Genomic DNA, 20,898 nt, shown 5'->3' with positions numbered 1-20,898 from the left:
CTGCCTGGTTATGCTTCTGTCCACAGAAAACCAGCTCTCATCACCATTACACATGATGCATGTCATTCACCCCCTCACAGTCCTCCTCTCCTCCTCCTCTCCTCTCGTCCCTGCGTGGCAGACAGACCATAATCAGTGACCGGGCAGCAGTGGAGCTGTTTGTGTTCGTGAGTTTCTGCAGCGGGCCGACAGAGCCTCATCCGATTTATGGCTTTAGTCTGAGGCAGGGGAACACAGTGCGCCCATCGTCCACTTAGGGGGGTGTGTGTGTGTGTGTGTGTGTGTGTGTGTGTGTGTGTGTGTGTGTGTGTCCAGAGTCAAACTTTACTTGTGTGACGCTACTCAGTTTAGCGGCTGCATTTCTAAACACAGCGTTTGTGTTTTCACAAGCCGTTTTGTGCTGCCTTCTTTTAAATTCCTAATCATAAACCAAACATAAGCCTCCATTGACTCCAGAGCAGTGGGCTCACCTCGGAAATCCTATTCATGTTATCCATTTGTTTGTTTTGCACACACACCAACATGTGCACACACACACATGCACACAATGAAGAGCTCAGCTCTCCAAACCAGATTGAGAACATGAGCACTGCAGTGGATGAGAGGATGTCATAAACCGAGAAGCTCTCCATCACTGTAATCTGGCAGCCTCAGCACCAGATTACCTGTTCATCCAGATTACCTGTTCATCCAGATTACCTGTTCATCTGCAGTGAGGCGGGCAGAGAGGAGGCTGAGCCGCTGGCCTCTGCAGACTCAAAGCCATGCCATTTCACTTTATAACATGACTTTATCTCAAAATAATGATATGACATGATGTTAAGTCAAATACAACCTTATTCAACACTTCCAATAGATTAACTCTCAGTGTTTCCTGTGTAAAGCTGAGCTCCGGTGACCATCAGTCTCTCTGCTGCCGGGCGACGCTCCATCTCACCCCGACACCCGCCAGCTGCACCCAGTGTTGTAGTCCTCTCTTTACCTCCCTCATCTATCTGGGCGAGGAGGCTGGGAGAGCAAGCATGAGCAGATGGCAGAGCAAGCTCCGCCTCCTTCTCTGCAGCGAGCGCCATCACTCCCTCGGCCCACTGGTCCTGCTGCCGGTGAGCATAACTTCTGCTGTACCTTTCATTTATGAACATCTGTCTTATTCATTTAACTCATGCTGTACCTTTCATTCATGAACATCTGTCTTATTCATTTAACTTGTGCTCCCATCAGTTAGCTGATCACCATGTCAACAGAAGAGCATCTGCCATAACGAGCTGTAACAATTACCATATGTTCTAACTTACTTGATTGAGGAAACACATTCTTACAATTAGGGCTGCAACTAACGTTTATTTTAATAATCGATTAATCGGTTGATTATTTTTTCGATTAATCGGATAAAAAAAACAAAAAAGCCTTAATTTCCAACCCTTTATTTAAAAACGGAAGTGACAGTGGAACATGTTCAGAAAGCACAAACAGGTTGCTCCTTGAACATCCCTGAGATGTTAATTAAAAAAATTAAATAAATATGGACTAACACTAAAAACATACACATGTATGCTTTACATCTGCCAAATGTGAGCCCTGTTTACTGTAATTGATCTCCTTGGAGCAGAGGCTGCTCTTACATACCCTGCTTTATCAATATGTATGAACCACTGGACAGAGGGAAGCTGTACTGCTCCTCTCACATCTGTTTGGACCTCCACCTCCAGGCCCAGCTCCACCTCATCTCAGCTGCATCAAGCTGCGCTGCATATAGAGCGTCCTCTTCCTTAAACTCTTTCATTCTGGGCCTCTTATGACCACAACATCACATTGTTGGCTAAGCCCAACTACGTGATTTGATTCATTCTACTTTGAGTTGAATAAAAACCTTTATCCAGATCCTCCGGTTTAACGTTAACGAGTGACTGGTGAACTGAACCAGACCGGGGGGTGACGGCATGTTTCACCACGTTACGTTTTCTACAAGCAAGACTGAACTGTAACGGAACATAAAGTAACTTTAACGACAACACACAACCCAAACACCTTAGCTGACGTGATAGCAAGCTGACTAGCTTCATTAAAAACAAGTTAGAGGGAAATGAAGACGCTGTAGACATCTTAACGCTGATTGGCCGAGACTCGACACGTCACATCCTAGATGTTCTATTGAAGATCACGACCTCAGCTTTTCTCGTGTCTCACTCCAATCTCAGAAACGCTGGCGGTCAGTTGCTCCGCTCTTCTTTTCTTCTCCGTGACTTATTGACTTATTGACTGCCGTAATAATCGCGCGACACAAAGAATCGATGATGAAAGTCGTTGCCAACACTTTTGATAATCGATTGTTATCGATTTTATCGATTCGTTGTTGCAGCCCTAATAACAATTATTATTAATTACTATTAATCAGACTTGTTTTAAATAGCTACATTTGATTTGATACTTTTGTTATCCTTCTACAATGTTGTTTTACTCCAGGAAAGAAATGAAATAAAGAAATGCAGCCATGCACTGACTGTCTAAATACAGCTCCTCACTCTACTAGTTCTGTCTTCTGCTTCTTCTGCATGACATCTCAGTCAAATATTGTTCTCTTTACTTCATCAGACAGCTTTAGTTATTAGTTCCTTTGAAGATTCAGATATATAATCAACATATAAATGATGATGCATTGTTATAAATTGTATAAAGCCATTCAAATAAGCTCCACCTTTATATCTGATTGATGAACACATTAATGCATCAATAATTACAATCCTTGCGTACAAAATAAAAACATGTAGTATACACATATTATATATATATATATATATATATATATATATAAACATGTAACATGTATGTACATGAACCCACAAGAGACCTGCTGCCAGCATAAGTGACATTCATTGATTTGATGAACTATAAACCTGATATTGCCTAAGCTGACAAAACACACACACACACACACACACACACACACACACACACACACACACACACACACACACACACACACACAGGTCCAGACAATGAGATGGTGACACATGACAGTGCTCCAGTAACCACACGCTAACATTCATAATGCTGTTATTGCTGCAGGATGACTGCATCTTGCTGTGTGGGAGTGAGAGGAGGAGTTTCTTCTGCATGTGCATGTTTCTGCAGGCATGCGCATGTTTCTGCAGGTCACATGTAAGTGTTTTAACCGTGAGAGCTGCTTTAACGTAAACGGCACAGTACTCAAGAGGAGCCGTCTGGGAGACGATTCACTGGGACCAGTGGGACCAGTGGTGGCCGAGCTGAGGGCATTCTGGACACCAGGCAGCTACTCAGTGGCGGGCCGTGCATTTCAGACCTCCGCCTTCAAATCACTCTATCAGCTGATGTGCATCCTGGCTGACCGACTTGACCAGGCCAACCCCGTCAGGTCAACAACAATGCATGTTGTCCAAATAACCACCAAACAACCAGTCACATTTAGTTATAACAAAACAATCCAACAAAACTACAACACTGCACAGTGCACACCGTGGAGGGGAGAGGTGCAGCCCCAGTCCCGGCTGACCAGCAGCAACAACAACGCCGTGTCTGACTAAAAACAACTGCAGATGTAAAAAAGAAAGTAACACAACCAGCATTTCTCTCACCAGATGCCCGTAAAGCCTTGTTTATGGTTCTCCGTCAGGTCGACGGCGTACCTACGCCGTAGCTACGCCGTCGACGCAGACCCCTACGCCGTAGCCTGACGCGCACCTCCAAAAAATCCTAACTACGCGTCGCGTTGACGCGGACCGTAAGCGCTGTGATTGGTCCGCTCAGAACGTAATTTCCGGCAGTTGCTTTTTCCCAGCCTCGACCGGTTTAGTGGTCGTACAGACCACCTCCGCAAACGTCTTCTCTGTCGCCTGCGCTTCAACATTTGCAATATAAGCATTTGCTCTTCAATATTGATGAGCTCCAACTTTAATGCAGCCGCTCCAACTTGGTCGCCATTGTTTACTGTGACCGGAATTCGGCTATAACCCCTGAAACCACACAACCACACAGGCACACCCCCCTGGCGGCATGGCGGTAATTGCACGACGTAATTGCGTGACGGAGAACCATAAACTAGGCTTAACTCTGTGCGAAAGGCGTCATCAGTAAATCCACCAGCAAGTCCGTTTCTCAGGCTTCAGCCTGAGCTTCAAGGTAGCTTCTAGGTTCTAGGTTCTAGGTAGCAGCTAGAAGTTTCTAGTAGCTTTGTGTCCCACTGACCAATCACAGCGCATGTTAATGGTCACGCTGGGCCACTGACCAATCATATACATCTACGCCATTTTGCAGGCGCTGCACATCAAAGAATACGCCCAGCTTGTCAAACTAAAGATCTGATTTGTTGAAGTCCATGACAATCAACCACAACGTCCACTCTGTGTACTTTAATCTGTAAAGGCTTAAACTGATTTGCTCCCATAGAGACACAGGAGAAAAAAAGGAGCTGTACAATGAGAAAATAAGCTGATAGGGAACAATAATTATAATACATGTATTGTATCTATGAAAAACAATTAAATTATAAAATAGCTATAACTTTGTGATTCTGTTTAGGCCAGCAGAGAAGGCTTAGCAGGCCCTGACGGCCACCAGGCAGCTCCTACAGGTGAGTCCTCCACCTGCTCTCAGTCCAGGCCAGGAGGGAGGACGGTCAGCCGGCATCCCAGGTCATGAAACTGGCTCTCTGGGGAGCCGCTGCTCCGCACACCTCCCTGTTCTCTCCTGGTTCTCTCTGTGTTCTCTCCCTGTTCTCTCCCGGTTCTCTCCTGGTTCTCTCCTGGTTCTCTCCTGGTTCTCTCTGTGTTCTCTCCTGGTTCTCTCTGTGTTCTCTCCTGGTTCTCTCCCTGTTCTCTCCCTGTTCTCTCCTGGTTCTCTCTGTGTTCTCTCCCTGTTCTCTCCTGGTTCTCTCCCTGTTCTCTCCTGGTTCTCTCCCTGTTCTCTCCCTGTTCTCTCCCTGTTCTCTCCCGGTTCTCTCTGTGTTCTCTCCCTGTTCTCTCCCTGTTCTCTCCCGGTTCTCTCCCGGTTCTCTCTGTGTTCTCTCCCTGTTCTCTCCCTGTTCTCTCCCTGTTCTCCCTGTTCTCCCTGTTCTCCTGCAGACGGTGAGTCAAGCAGAGGGCTGTGACATCAGCGTGATCAGACTTGTGTCACACCGTAAAGACGAGCGTCTCCTCCAGCGTCAGCCTCAGACTCCACGATGCGTTCAAATCACACGCGTAACGCTGCAACCCAACAGGTTGCTATGCCAACACTTCTGATCTGTTTTCCACTTGAGGGAAAATATTTCAGATAATGTGCATCAATTATTCATGTCCTGCTTATATTAGGGCTTTAGTGCAGTGAGGGTGTCATTGTGTTTATTCAGGTCTGAATCCAGAGCCAGAGGAAGACGACCCAGATTACATAACACGATGGTGTGTGTGTGTGTGTGTGTGTGTGTGTGTGTGTGTGTGTGTGTGTGTGTGTGTGTGTGGTCAGCCGGCACAACCACTGTGTCCTGACCCAAGTGGACATACACACATACATACACACACACACACACACACACACACACACACACACACACACACACACACACACACACACACACACACACACACACACACACACACGGGTTGAAAAGCAGCACAGCTGGGGAAGGGAGCTTCTGCACAGGAAACAGAGGAGTGTGTTTCCTGTGGCCACTCCACTTCCTGAGTCATGAACACATTCACACACAAACAACTAAATAAATCATCTATTACTGTGATATCAATAGCATCACAATATGATCAATGTGATATCTATACCATCACAATATGATCAATGTGATGTCTATAGCATCACAATATGATCAATATGATGTCTATAACATCACAATATGATCAATGAGGTAGTGCACAGATCTGTACACGTTAACATCACTCTGCTCATCATGTTGTGTGTTCTCTACAAAAAGAAGGAAGGCTTCAGTGAAGATACATTATGGGAAGTGTTGGAGCTAAATCCATATTAGGGAATAAAACAATTCACCATGTTCCTTCTGTTATGGAAATGATTCAGTGGAGCAGTCCTAACGAGGGAGCTGGACCACATCAGTGACAACGGGTTCTCTTCAGTGTAAATATGATTATGTCACACTACACATGCACTACACGTGCACTACGCCGTGCACTACACGTGCACTACGCCGTGCAGAGCTCAGTGGACCGTAAAGAGCCACAGACGTGGGTTTCGCTGCAATTTCTAATTGGCCTATAAATTAACTGCATGATATCAATAGTGAGCTGGAAAACCAGCGTATTCATAGAGTGGGAATAAATAATATGTTTCCTCTGTGGGTGCCTGGGCTCTGCCTCAGAGATCATGTAACACATGTCACCCAGGTACACAGCACACAGTGACGTGTTGCCTCTGCGTGAACACAATGCACATCAGGAGTGCAGCTGCAGCCTTGCTCAAGGGAACCTTTGTTCCAGGTTACTGGTGGAAGCTGCTGCTCCTTTGCTCAAGAGGTTTTGAGGTTTTTTGGACAGGTCAAACGAGAAGGAGGTCCCAGGGTCTCATCTGGCCTGGACCTCCTCTGGAGGTTATACCCTGGTTATACCCGGGTATACCCAGGAGAGTACCATGCTGAGCCTGCTATGCATTATGTTATGAAATACCAATAGAGTCCTACATGCATCACATTCTGCAGGAGGCCAAGCCGTGGCATCCTGCACTCTGAGTCCTCACATATCACTAGGCAACAGAGATCCACACAGACATCCTCTCTCTGCATGTTGCTCTGAATCAGCAACGTTTCAAAATCCATTTCCCACAGAGAGTTCTTATCAGTCAGTTAGGAAGGAAAACAATCAGAAAATCTCAGGACTGGAGCGTGCAGAGCAGATAAGACCATAAAATATTAATTTCAATGATTTGGTTTTCTATTTTCTTCATCTTTATCTGCTCATCCAACCCGGCTCTGCTCCTGTTGGGCTTTTGTTCTCCCTCATGTCTGTCTCTGTGACCTCTGACACACACATGAACACAGGGAGGTTTCGGCCACCATATCCACCACAGCCCTGCAATGGAAGAGGATCCCAGGAGAGGTCATTCAAAGTCATCTCTCCATCCTTACTGATGGAGGCTTCAGCTGCTGAAGGTCTATCATGAGCAGATGAAGCCTCTTCAACACGTCCACACTGCTGCAGCAAGCAGTCGCCTGTCCTTTTTAAACCCTTACAGAACAAAGTCTCACCATTGTGCTTTTGATAAAGAGCCTCTGCAGAGGTCTGGATTGGTTGCTTTGCTCCTCTACCAGAACATCTGTGGCTCTGCATCCTGACTCGGCTGTGGCCGTGCATCATGGTACGGAGGAAACCTCAGGATAACGTGTTATGAATATGGATCTGACATGCAGCAGGGCCCGCAGTCTGAAGCCAACACCGGCATCCAGGACACCCTTCTACAGGGAGATGAATTTAAGTTAGATTTGTCTGATTCCCATTTTACTTTCTAAAATGTATAATTGACTTCAGAACAACTTTTTTTTTTACCACTGCCACGTGAGTGCAAAGTGAGTGTAAACCATCTTAAACGCCACCTTCATCTGCCTCTCTGGGTGTTGAGCTCGGCCCTGGATAAGTTCTACTGTTTGGTCAAGGTGAAGGAGAGTCCGTCCTCTGCAGCGCCGCCAACGGGTCAGAACCCGTGATCTGTGTGCTTCTGATTCTTGACAGACAACACTCAGACAGAAGAGAGTTGTTCAATGCCGTCTGATCTCTCTTCAGGAAAAAGGTTCTGTAACTCCAAGAGAAGGCAGGTCACTCCTCAAAGAAGCTGGTGGCTTTCAGGCTAACAGAAGCTGAGATCTCTGGAGATGTCACGCAGACAAGAGGCCCCTCTCAAGGGAAATAGGATGCCATGATTAGAGGTCAGCAGACACTGAGGCGTTACCCCTCCTCCTCACAACACTGACTGAGAGTCAGTTTCACTTTAAGCTTTTCCTGAAACGCTCAGTCAGAGTTCAGCACTGAGCTGGCAGCTTTCCAGGAGATAGACGTCCTCTCAGATGGAGAATCTTTCTAACGGGGAGTCGGTCTCGTCAGAGAGACGCATAACAAACAGCGTCTCCTGGTTTCTCTGAATGCATCCACTGTGTCCAGTCTGTGTTGAATCCACATGTTGTCCATCTCTCGCCCATAGGGACCGAAAGACACAGCAGCTGTACTCAGACAGGACGGCTGGACCTATCAGACTGGATGCTTTTAAATCCAATAACAAACCACATAGCATCTGTAATTTTACACTGTTTGTGTTTCACCAGGTTCTGCAGCTACTGATACGACTCCTGCTGAAGAACACAGCCTTCCACTGCTGGAACCCACAACACTGCTCCAACATCGGCTCCACACACACAGCAACGGTAGCTTGCTGTAGCCCTGAAGACCGCTAAGATGCTTTTACTGCTTCATTTGTCCCTGAACTGAAGACGGAAGAGATCAGTAACAGCTGGTGTGAAGTGACTGAGCGTTGGTTTCCTTCTGCCCGGTGCTTTGAGTCAGCAGCAGAGTGAGTTTAGATCAGGAAACTATTCATGAGCAGACCTGCCGCGCCCAGCCTGCGAGCCACCGAGGAACGCTCCCAAACCCACTGCACGGGATATGCAGAGCTGTAGGTACTGTGGGAAGAGCGCACACACACACACACACACACACACACACACACACACACACACACACACACACACACACACACACACCTACCAGCATGTCTCGTTAAGGTGGAAAGAGTGTGTGACAGTGACATGTCCTTTCAACCCGTCTTCCTCCCCTCTGCTTCTTCATTTCCTCTCCTCCTGTCTCTCAATGCCTTGTATGATCTGTTAACCTCGGAGGGAATACTCTGACCACTTGCTTGTAGATATAAGCTCACACACACACACACACACACACACACACACACACACACACACACACACACACACACACACACACACACACACACACACACACACAGTCCAGTGGATTCAGAGCTCAAGCTTAGATGAGATTAACTAGACTGGTTGTGCTCCAACTTCCCTTTAGTGAGGCCTCTGATCCACCGTTTGTTACATATACACACACACACACACACACACACACACACACACACACACACACACACACACACACACACACAAAACAACAAGTATAAGTAGTATATGGAGTAGTATAAGTAGTATATGGATATAAATATAATATATAACCTATATAATTAATGGCCTTTTGAATACAGCATGAATCAGAGCAGCCTCACACTGTTGGGCAAAGAGACCATCGTTCTCTGCAGCTCATGAACTTAATGTTGCTGTGAACCATCAGACTGTTCTACTTAAACACCAAGCAGTTAGCTGCATGTTTGCCGATCCTCTGAGCCACAGTCCACAGACTCATGTAGTCTGTTTTTTTAATGCGATACACAGTGACCTTCTCTCCTCTATCAGACATCAACACACAGCTCTCCTTCACTTACTGGTCTCTGCTTCCAACACAAAACAATATGGACATGTTATGTTGTGGTCATAAAATACTACATTTTCTGGACAGTCAATACAATAACTTGATGGGAATGTGTGTGATTCATTCAGTGAACTAAATACCTGAACAAATATTTTATAATGTACAAAAAAATTATATTTGCATAATTGCCCACAATGAAATAATATGACCAAATATATGAATGAATGAGGTTGTCAAACTGTAAGTGTCTCAAAGTGTGTGTAGTTCCCATCGATGTCTGACCACATCAGCTCAGATGAACTCTGGCTGAAGTCACTGGTGATTGGTTCCAGATGTGTGACAGACATCCTGCAGCCACATGGCCTCTAAACACTGTGTGTTGCAAAGCTACGAGCTGGACACGTTCTGGTTAAAGCTAGAAACAAAGTGCCAACTAGGAGAGCTTTACTGCACCAAACCATCCTTATTCTGTCTGCTCTCCAAACCGGTTCTGAGCTCATGAATGTGTCCCTGTATCCTGCTGAGCCCAGCAGGTGTAACACCTGATGGATGATTCACACCTGTGTTTACACCTGTGTTTACACCTGTCACCTCTGGGACAGACATGCAGTTGTGCAAGTGAATGCACACAAGAATGCACACACAGACCAGTGGTGGGCCGTCAGGGCCTGCTCAGCCTCCTCTGCTGGCCTGTTAGTTTATTTTCTCATTGCACAGCTCCTATATGGTCTGTTCCTCAGCTTCTGGCCGCAGCTTGGCAGCTGGTTAAGCAGAGCTCTCGTCCAATCAGAGGTCACCTCTGTTTCTCTATGGTAGACGGCAGTGAAAGCGCAGGTAGAAAATCCACGGCCCGCCACTGACACAGACACCCCCCCCCCCCACACACAGGGTTTAAAGTGATGTGTACTTTTAAAGATAAATGCATCAACATGGTGAATTTTCAGAGCAGAATTAAGAGGCTAGCTCTACTAACAGGTCTACAGTTTACTCCCAAACACACACTGCTTGTATTGATAATAATGGTGATGACACGCAAAAAACAACATCCACAGAATGTGGTAAACAAGTCGTGGTCCATGTTTCCAGACGGAGGCAGGAAGCCCCGAGGCTCGTCTGTGCAGACCCGTTGAGAAGTGTAGGAACATTCTGGGCTCATTATGAAAGTGAGGCGTGCTGAATGTCAGACCGCTTTAGTTTCATCTAAATTAGGCTACACAATGCTTATTTATGATTGCATACAGGTCCAACATGTTAGACGCCACAGGCTCTCGCACTAATGCCTCTCATTGTCCCTCCTATTCCAGCTCCACAAACCAGACCAACATATTTACACTGCATGGAACACAGACCGAGAACAAGTTCCCTTGGTCCCTGTCTTAGCAGGTGACAGCTGGTCCACAGAGACGTGTCCAGAGCAGCTCTGATGAACCTGGACACAAGCTGAGCAGCAGCAGCAGCAGCACAGGAGCACCCAGTGGACTGACCGTCACGAGACTACCGCTGCTCATTTATCACCATTTCTCTTGAATACTGTTTGAACAAACCCTGGGATCCATTTTTACTTTCGTGTCTTTTCACTGGTAAAATGCGTAAAGTAACTAAAGTGCTATTTGGTCTTTAGTTTGTGTTTTTATCAATGTTATATTAAAAAGAAAGGAAAGGTGCTTCCATATATTCCTTATAAAGCTGCACACACACCAGGAGAATCACACTTCTTCAGAGCGTTATTGTCTGAGCTCCATTAGGTTTCACACAGTGAGTCAGAACCAGCTCAGAGAGTTGTGCTTTCTTGTGGGAGGGACTCAACGAGGCTACGTTCATGTTACTCTGACTGTTTATGTAGTGGTGTTCCCAAAGCAGAGCAGCTGGGAAGCGATGCCAACACACACACACACACACACACACACACACACACACACACACACACACACACACACACAACTCTCCTCTCCTCTCCTGTCAGTTCCAGGTTACACTCTGATTCTCTTTCATTCCTCCGTCCTTTTCTGGTCATTTTGTATTCATCTGTCTGTGTGTTAGCAGAGCATGTGTTAGCAAAGCGTGTGTTAGCAGTGTGTGTGTTAGCAGGGTGTGTGTTAGCAGAGTGTGTGTTAGCAGAGAGTGTGTTAGCAGCGTGTGTGTTAGCAGCGTGTGTTAGCAGAGTGTGTGTTAGCAGGGTGTGTGTTAGCAGGGTGTGTGTTAGCAGAGTGTGTGTTAGCAGCGTGTATTAGCAGAGTGTGTGTTAGCAGAGTGTGTGTTAGCAGGGTGTGTGTTAGCAGAGTGTGTGTTAGCAGCGTATGTGTTAGCAGAGTGTGTGTTAGCAGGGTGTGTGTTAGCAGGGTGTGTGTTAGCAGAGTGTGTGTTAGCAGCGTGTGTTAGCAGAGTGTGTGTTAGCAGAGTGTGTGTTAGCAGGGTGTGTGTTAGCAGAGTGTGTGTTAGCAGCGTATGTGTTAGCAGAGTGTGTGTTAGCAGGGTGTGTGTCAGCAGGGTGTGTGTTAGCAGAGTGTGTGTTAGCAGAGTGTGTGTTAGCAGAGTGTGTGTTAGCAGCGTGTGTTAGCAGAGTGTGTGTTAGCAGCGTGTGTTAGCAGAGTGTGTGATAGCAGTGTGTGTGTTAGCAGGGTGTGTGTTAGCAGAGTGTGTGTTAGCAACATGTGTGTTAGCAGGGTGTGTGTTAGCAGAGCGTGTGGTAGCAGGGCGTGTGTTAGCAGGGTGTGTGTTAGCAGTGTGTGTGTTAGCAGTGTGTGTGTTAGCAGGGCGTGTGTTAGCAGGGTGTGTGTTAGCAGTGTGTGTTAGCAGTGTGTGTGTTAGCAGTGTGTGTTAGCAGGGTGTGTGTTAGCAGTGTGTTTGTTAGCAGTGTGTGTTAGCAGGGTGTGTGTTAGCAGTGTGTGTGTTAGCAGAGCGTTCTGCAGCCGGCTGGGCTTTTAAAACCTCCCCATCTCTTTCATCTCCTCGTGCTTCTGGCTAAAAGAGATTTCACAAACCAGGCCCCGTTTGTTTACGTCTCCCTGGAGAGGTCAGGGGTCAGCTGGATGTCAGTCTCCACACAGGAAACTCTCTCATTATGTCTCTTCTACTCCAATCTGCTATATGATGCTAACAGAGAGCTTTATTCACATCCAGAATGCATCAAAGAGAAATATCGTGCAGGCTTGGGCATCAGTTTATCCGTTTAGTTTTCTGTACTTCAGTCTAACGTGCAGTATATAAGTTAACTTTGTGAGTTAAAAACAAACAAATCAGAGTCAATATGGTGAAAATGCAAAGATGTTAGACATACATGTTTCTGGTGAGATGAGAGGGGAATGAATTACAAGATATTCAGTGTTTGATTAAAGGGGTTCCAAATGTTTTCAAGGCGGTTCCTGCACTTGTTTGGGACTGTTGTGAACCTTAGTTGTTCTTCCCTCACTGGCATAAGTGTGTGTGAGAGGCGGTGACATTAGTGTCAGTGTGTGCCGACATCAAACTATATGGGAGTGGTAGAATGGGGAGAATGGTCATGATCAGCCTGTCGATAGAGCATCTCTAGGATCTACGGGTCAGCATGTCCAACCCTCAGGTGCGCTCTTCAAGAGCGAATACTCTTGTCATCTTTGGACAAACCCAGTAATGTGAAAACGGAGGTTGTGTCTACAACGTGGTTCATGTTCGAGTTGTTGGACAACAAAGCAGAACACAGAACCTTACTTTTTACGAGCTAGACGTTACGGGAAGCTTCAGCTTACCTGTCGTAAAGCTCCTGTCGTGGAAAAGAACGAATATCAATCATGAACATGCTGGAGCAACGTAGAGAAACATCAAGGCCAGGCTAGAACTCCAGAGCTTCATGAGTTCAATGGTTACATGACTCTGCTTGCAAAAGTAAACAAAGAAACTGAAAATAAACAATCAATATTCTTGTAGCAGCAGAAACATACACATTCAGCAGCTAGTGTTCAAGTGAAGACCAGAGAATAAAACCCTCTGAGTTCTGCTGTCTGGCCTTCATGTCTGCAGTGAAAAGCTAGTCAGACTGAATGAGTGTCTGCTGTCGTCCGTTCTCCCGCGCACACGCACGCACGCACGCACGCACGCACGCACACACACACACACACACACACACACACACACACACACACACACACACACACACACACAGAGCTGGTAAAGGCTTTAGGGAGAGAGAGAGAGGACCTGGTACCTTCACCTCAACATCCAAGTTGTAATTAAGTTGTAATTAAACTGGGAAACGCAGCGTTTCTGGACAGATTCCTGCAGCTTAACCTTTAATGAGTGCCTGAACAATATATGGACGCCTCACATCATTTCTGGACCCATGGATGTCATATACTCAATTCACAGTATTGTTGAATCTCACACAACAAACTGTGAAGTCACACAATGATGAAGTTATCCAGTGATTAAAATGCAAAGTGTTTAACATCTCTAGCATCCGTTCCATATGATGGTTCAATGACAACCTCAAGGTCTTCTCATCGGGGACCAAGACAACAATACAATAAACTGAAAATTAACAATATTTGCTTGAATATTCACACTCTGTGCATTCAACCAAAAATGTAAGTTTTGCAACATCAATTCATAAGTTGTCTCACCATCACAAACAAGCTCACAGGTGTTGGGTTAGGTTAACCTAACCCTAACCTTGAGACCAGTGTCTCAATGTTCAATCTGTCCTTCGTAGAATCTGTTAAAAAATGTTTTTTCTGCATCTTCTGATTTGATTCAAAGCCGTGAGAAAGAAATACAAACACGTAGTAGCAGTGAAGTCACTATTTGCAACAGATAGACCACATCTGTGTTATAGGGATCATACAAACTGCCTTGAGATTGAATTGTCATGTGCTTTCATTGAACCAAAATATACTCTGAAATGTGAGAGTGTAATGGGAAGACAGCAGAGTCCTACTGGTGGCTCCCACTGGGGCAATAATGCAGAGAAAGACACAGAGGACTCAACAAGGAATTCAACGCTCTGGTAGACTTTATACAGGCGGGAGACCAATTAAAGGACGGAACACATTCTAAAGCTCCGGAACAGCCATGTTTTTATCCAGCCAGTTCCCCAAATTCACTGTATTGAATCCAACACCACACATCCATAACATACCTTATGTTCTCCAGCTCACTATCACGCTGCAGCACTGCACACGTCACGGTTGAACTGAGCCGACATCCTGACATGCAGAAGTATAACCTTTCAAATCAGACTCAGCTTTATTGGCCATGTGTGTGTGTGTGTACACATATATGGAAGTTGACTCCGTTACACGTTAAATCACTGTTTAACAAACATTTCCACTAAGTCCTTCTGAGGTGAAATATCGAACCAATTCAAAGCAGCATAAACAACCCAAAGTGAGAGTACATTATGCTTATTACGGCACAAAAGTAGCTCTTTGGTTAAGACAAAGTGGAAGTGAGAGTCACATGGTCATCAGTTCCATATTTTGAAGCATCTTTTAGTTCTGGAGCTGATGTTCACAGCCCCTAGAAGCAACCACAACAGCTGAGTCATGAAACCAATGTGGAAGCTGCAGTTCCTCTAGCAGCTCATAGATGTTCCACAATAACCCGACTACATGGAAATCAAAGAGACAATGTGCAATCTTTCAAAGCCATATGGCCCCACCGGCTCATTGAAGAGCCATGCATTTGAGCATTTGTTGTTTCAACAGCTTTGACCACATTAAGGCCCGAATGTCCCATCAACGTGGTTCTAATATGCCTACTCTACTATGTACTCTCTTATATTTATTCATATGAATGAATATCTTTCCTGTGTGAACAGACATAAAACCTTTATCTTTCATAAACGCTGTACCAGCTGTACAGTGACACTTCATAAAAACTGTCTTTTCTGAGTAGCCCAATCACTCTGAAAATGAAAAAGACATGGGATGCCTTGCTAATACATGGAGTGACTAGAGCTGTAAAGAATACTTAAAGATGTATTTATAACGTTGACATTTCTACATCAACATTCAAATTCAAACATTTATTTTCATTGAGTTTAAGCCCTGGGAATGAATTATTCTTATTCAAATCATGTGTGTTGGCGTTTAACCTTTCTAAGACTATTTTTTCCTGCGGTCAGAACCCTGTTTACTCTCCAGCACATAAGAGGAGGCACACACTGATAAGTTATATCTGTTAAAGAACGTGGAACTTATTAAAAAACACTTGGTCGATTACTCAAATGAAGGATTTTGCTTGTGATCATTTTTCCTTTTTTTAGAGGGAACGTTGAAGCTTTATTGTAAAACCTGAATAGAAGCTTTGGATGTAAACATGACTGTGACTGAGCCACCAGCCTGTACATGGAGCTAAAGAGCCTCCGTTTCAAAAGGTTAGTAACTACTGTGCCATTAATAAGATATCAAGGCTTAAAGTGGCTACATTTAGGAGGGTGTTTCTATAGATTGATATGTGTCTCACAACGACTGCCACTCTTTTGTTGAATGCAGCATTGAGCAGTGAAGCCCAAATGTCCCCCCAAAAAGAGGGCTGACATGAGTTACTTCATGTTTTCCTGCAGGCAGCGGGACAACCAGGCAGCTAACACACTGTGAACAGGTTTTCATGTCACTGAGAGACAGGCTGAAAGTTAACAATATTCTAAAATGACGAACAAGAAGCTGCCATGTTTCATACCAAGGCAACACTTCTTTAACGTGCTATGGGTGACTGCAGGAACAGAGCTTCACACCTTGGTCGGGCTTTAAAGTCTTGCTAATCACAGGAAGATATTTTGAAAGGCATTTGGAAGACATTGCAGGAGATCTCAACACTGAGAAACGTGCAACCACCCAACTGGAAATGTGTCCCAGCCGTCCCCGTTTCAGTTCTCCCTGAGCAGCAGTGGTTTGGGCTGAAGAGGCAGTCGTCACAAAGCAAAACCCACAGCCAGTAGTGTCTCTTCCTCATATTCCACTGGAGCTTTACACGCTCTGAACTCAGGATTGCGTCAATGTTGAATCAGTGTGGTTTCAAACCAAATGCTTAGTGCAAAGTGTTGCCAAGTGATGACATTTGATCTGATTGACTCCAGAGTGAGCTTCATTACAGCAAACCAACATGTCAGCAACTAACGTTAGGAGGAATCTAAAGGCTGTACAATGCAACCAAAGGTATGAAGATAGTGAAAAGGGATGCTTGGAGATCAAACAAAGACATGGGCAGTTTGATCCCCACCCTGAAGGGCTGAGCCTGGGGAGTGACCCCACCCTGAAGAGCTGAGCCTGGGGAGTGACCCCCACCCTGAAGGGCTGAGCCTGGGGAGTGACCCCACCCTGAAGAGCTGAGCCTGGGGAGTGACCCCCACCCTGAAGGGCTGAGCCTGGGGAGTGACCCCACCCTGAAGAGCTGAGCCTGGGGAGTGACCCCCACCCTGAAGGGCTGAGCCTGGGGAGTGACCCCACCCTGAAGAGCTGAGCCTGGGGAGTGACCCCCACCCTGAAGGGCTGAGTCTGGGGAGGGACCCCATCCTAAAGGGCTGAGCCTGGGGAGTGACCCCCACCAACGGCCATTCAGATGGCAGCAGTGTCCTTCAACACCAAGGATGTAGAGGAGGCAGCGGGCCAGGATTGCAATAATGAGCTGATAGAAAAGTGATTGGGAAGGAATTTGGGAGGAATTTGAAGGATTTGAAGAAGTGATGAGGATGCAATGTTGTTCAGGGAATATGAGACTGGAACCAATTGTTCACAGTCAAATGCTGCTTATTGTATTCCAGACTGAGAATGTGGCAGCATGCATCCTTAGCCTGCAGTCTAGATCGAGTCAGCCAGAGACACACCAGCGTCGTCTATCAATGCTGTCCTCATTGTCTCTGAATGCAGACTCTGTTACCAACATCTGTCACCAATGATACATGCTGACCAGTTTCACCCCCAATCACAAGTCCTCTGGTCTGACAATGTCCAGAGAATAAGAACACATGTGTGATCCACCAAACCCCTCAAGAGGAGGCTTGTGGTATTTTTCTGGAACATTGCTGATAGTCCATCAATTTGGTCAGAGAAACCTTTACGTTCACTCGACAGCAGCGCTGCCAAACCTTCATTCTGGAACGTCACCCTTAAAAAGAAGCAATGTCTGCTTGTGGAGCATTTGCATTTCTGCTACAGGACTTAATTGGTCGCGGCATCGTAACGAGTCCAGATTGGGTTGTTGCATGAAGCTTTGGGCCTGGATCAGTGTGAAGAGAGAGAGAGTTGCTTTATCCTGGAAACAAACATTCACTACTGCATGAAATAAAGCTAAACTATACCTGCAGGTTGCAGTTTTGGTTCTGAAAGCTGGCAGTACAAGTACAGTCAGGTCTGGAGCCCCAGGTTCACTGCATTTGATGAAGTTTCGGTAATTTCATTGATTGCAAACTTGTTGAGGGACTCTGCACCAGTTAAGAACACATACTAAGATGATTATGACTGCATTATTATGCAGCTATGTGGCCCTGTGTGAAAACTAATATTGCTTCTATGTTTACGTTACTTAGCGCCCACATGGTACCGTCTCCTCAATAAAGTTATGTTTAATCAAACCGCCATAAGGCCAGAGGTTTTGTTCCAGCAGAGGAGTACTGGTCCATGACTGCTGTTGCATGGCACTTAACTCCGGGCCAAAGCCATGCACTGAGGGCTGGGGGGGCAGTGCTGCCATGTTATTCCTGCCATGTCAGTCCAACCGCTGTAGACCATCTCATGCCTCCCTAACGCCTCTGAACAGGTCATGTTCTGATCCCAACGTGTCCTCAAAGTGTCCGGCTGCTTTCACAGCTGACTGCCTCTCACTCAAGTGACTGTCTGTGTTTGCATGCAAGCGCTTAACATGTGGAACTCTTCTCATGTATTGACATGTCCCTTTGCATGCATGCATGCACGCTGGGTGTGCATGTGCACATTCTGCATGCATTCATACATACCAATGAGCAGCGGTTCAGAGCTATTTATAGAGCAGCTATATTAGCTCCCCTATGTGTCAGCTGCTGCTCTCAAAATGGCCACAGAATGCACGAGCAACAGCAGGAAAACTAGCTGGGAAAGTAGGTAGAGCCAATGAAAGTGCCTGCTCACTACCTCAGAGAGTATGTGTGTGTGTACATGTGTGTGTGTGCATGTGTGTGCGTGCATGTGTGTGCGTGCATGTGTGTGTGTGCATGTGTATGTGTGTGTATGCGTGTGTCAGCTATGGGTGTGTGACAGACTGGGCGTTGCATTTTTGTTGTCTAACAGGTCCACAAAATATACATGTACGCAACTGTGCATACAGAGTTGGAGCTAATAACACTTGAGAGAACACACACACACACACACACACACACACACACACACACACACGAACCCCAACAAGTAGAGCCTGTTCAGCACAGCAGCCTCTGAGTCACACTCGCTTGTCAGACTTGTGTCCCACTGACAGCAATGACTTGTTCCTGAGCAAATCCCTCCATAGGAATGTGTGTGTGTGTGTGTGTGTGTGTGTGTGTGTGTGTGTGTGTGTGTGTGTGTGTTCAGATGAGAGAGAGGTGAAGGGCGAGAGGACAATTATGATTGAAGGAGTAAGCCTTAACAGCAGGGAGAGAAAGTCAAGGATATGTAGCTATCCATTCACCCTGATTGTGTGTGTGTGTGTGTGTGTGTGTGTGTGTGTGTGTGTGTGTGTGTGTGTGTGTGTGTGTGTGTGTGTGACAAGACAGTCAAACAGAGATATTAATGAATTCCTCCAGCAGAGAGGGGTGCGTTGATGAGCCCTGAGGGAAATCTCTGTAACTGCCGACCAAACAAAGCAGAGCCTCACTGTGAGGACATCAGACTGCCTCTCTGCCTCTCTGCCTCTCTGCCTCTCTGCATCTCTGCATCTCTGCCTCTCTGCATCTCTGCATCTCTGCCTCTCTGCCTCTCTGCCTCTCTGCATCTCTGCCTCTCTGCCTCTCTGCCTCTCTGCATCTCTGCCTCTCTGCCTCTCTGCCTCTCTGCATCTCTGCTTCCAGCAGCCTCTTTCCCAGCGCCACACACTCTAACTCACTTGATGAAGCAGCGAGCTCCCTCGAATGTGTATCCTTCCTCCCATCCTGTTGGTAGATCTGTGAGGGGAGGGGATGAGGAGACAAGACAGAAACATAAGCAGCTGTGCAGACACGCACGCACGCGTGCACACGCACACGCACACACAGCTCATGTCTAGTGCCCTTTAAGCAGAGCTCCTGCCTCATGGTGTCAGTGGTGCCTCAGCCTCCAGCTGTGGGACGCCCCCCACACCCCCAGATGCGTCTTTATGTTGCAGGGCGAGCTGCTCCACGCAGTGTGTGTCTGCAGCGCGCCTCTCCGTGCGCAGAGCTGTGTGTGTGCAGTGCGCGCCTCTCCGTGCGCAGAGCTGTGTGTGTGCAGCGCGCCTCTCCGTGCGCAGAGCTGTGTGTGTGCAGTGCGCGCCTCTCCGTGCGCAGAGCTGTGTGTGTGCAGCGCGCGTCTCTCCGTGCGCGCAGAGCTGTGTGTGTGCAGCGCGCGTCTCTCCGTGCGCGCAGAGTTGTGTGCGTGCAGCGCGCGCCTCTCTGGAACATGTCACCCACTGCAGCGGAGCGGCTCTGAACTCGGTCCACGCCTACGTGACGGAACTTTAAAAAGTGTGTCGCAAAGAGTCCAGGTGGGGGGGAGGGGGTACCGGTCCGCGAGGGGGGAGGGAGCGGGAGGGAGGGAGGGAGAGAGAGGGAGAGAGAGAGAGAGAGAGGGAGAGAAGCTGTTGCTCTGCTGCAGAGAACACATCGCCCCTCATCGCCCCTTCCTCCCACCGTGACGCGCGGACAACCCCAACCTCTCCCAGGTGTCGCGTGTGCGCGTGCTGCGTGTGCGCGTGCGGACGCATCGCCGCTTGTTTACCTGGAGTCTTCCGGTGGCCCGTGACCACCGCCTCCCCGGTGACTGGATGCAGCCAGGTTGTGCTCTTCGCTTCCTCGCTGTTGGTGGAAGAAAACGGGGGAAAGGTGAACAGAGAACCCGCAGACAGACAACAGGACAACGCGGCGCAGACATACGCAGCGCGTGCCCATAATCCACGCGTGCGCGTCATATTTACTTGATGAAGAATATGCGTCCGTCCCGAGTCACCCCGTAAGTCCAGGAGGAGGGCAGGCAGCAGAGCCAGTCCGGCTTAGGGTCCGCCGCCATGTCTAGCTGAGCTGCTCTGTTACTACAGCAGGGCTGAGGCGCGGCGCCGGGCCAAGCGCGCGCACGTACAAGCCCTTGCGCGCTCCCGCGAAAGAGGAGCGCGCGCTTCGAGGATAAAGACACAAGTAATGATTTTCTGCCACGTGAGGGCAGGCAGTGGGGTGGTGTTTATTGTTTAGGCTGACGTTGTTATGGGTTTGTGACTATAATAAACGCGCCCTCACACGTGTACTGTAAATATATATGTATATTCATATATATATGTATGTATA

At 47.0% G+C, this 20,898-nt stretch overlaps 1 protein-coding gene across 1 annotated transcript in view; it reads right to left on the bottom strand.

The window, feature by feature from the left end:
- Positions 1 to 20,626, bottom strand: part of LOC306752408 (pleckstrin homology domain-containing family A member 5-like) — a gene marked incomplete at its 5' end in the record, with an annotated part of 163,583 nt that extends 142,957 nt beyond the window's left edge. The window contains 3 exons of the mRNA XM_079236159.1: positions 19,491 to 19,548; positions 20,339 to 20,415; positions 20,535 to 20,626. Coding sequence (XP_079092285.1) covers positions 19,491 to 19,548; positions 20,339 to 20,415; positions 20,535 to 20,626 — 227 coding nt within the window. The remainder of the gene's footprint in view (positions 1 to 19,490; positions 19,549 to 20,338; positions 20,416 to 20,534) is intronic.
- Between the last annotated feature and the right edge of the window lie 272 nt (positions 20,627 to 20,898).

The sequence above is a fragment of the Taurulus bubalis genome, assembly GCF_910589615.1.
Source record: "Taurulus bubalis genome assembly, chromosome: 20".
NCBI lineage: Eukaryota > Metazoa > Chordata > Actinopteri > Perciformes > Cottidae > Taurulus > Taurulus bubalis.
The sequence above is the reverse complement of the archived record's forward strand: the minus strand, read 5'-3'. Positions and strand labels throughout refer to the sequence as shown.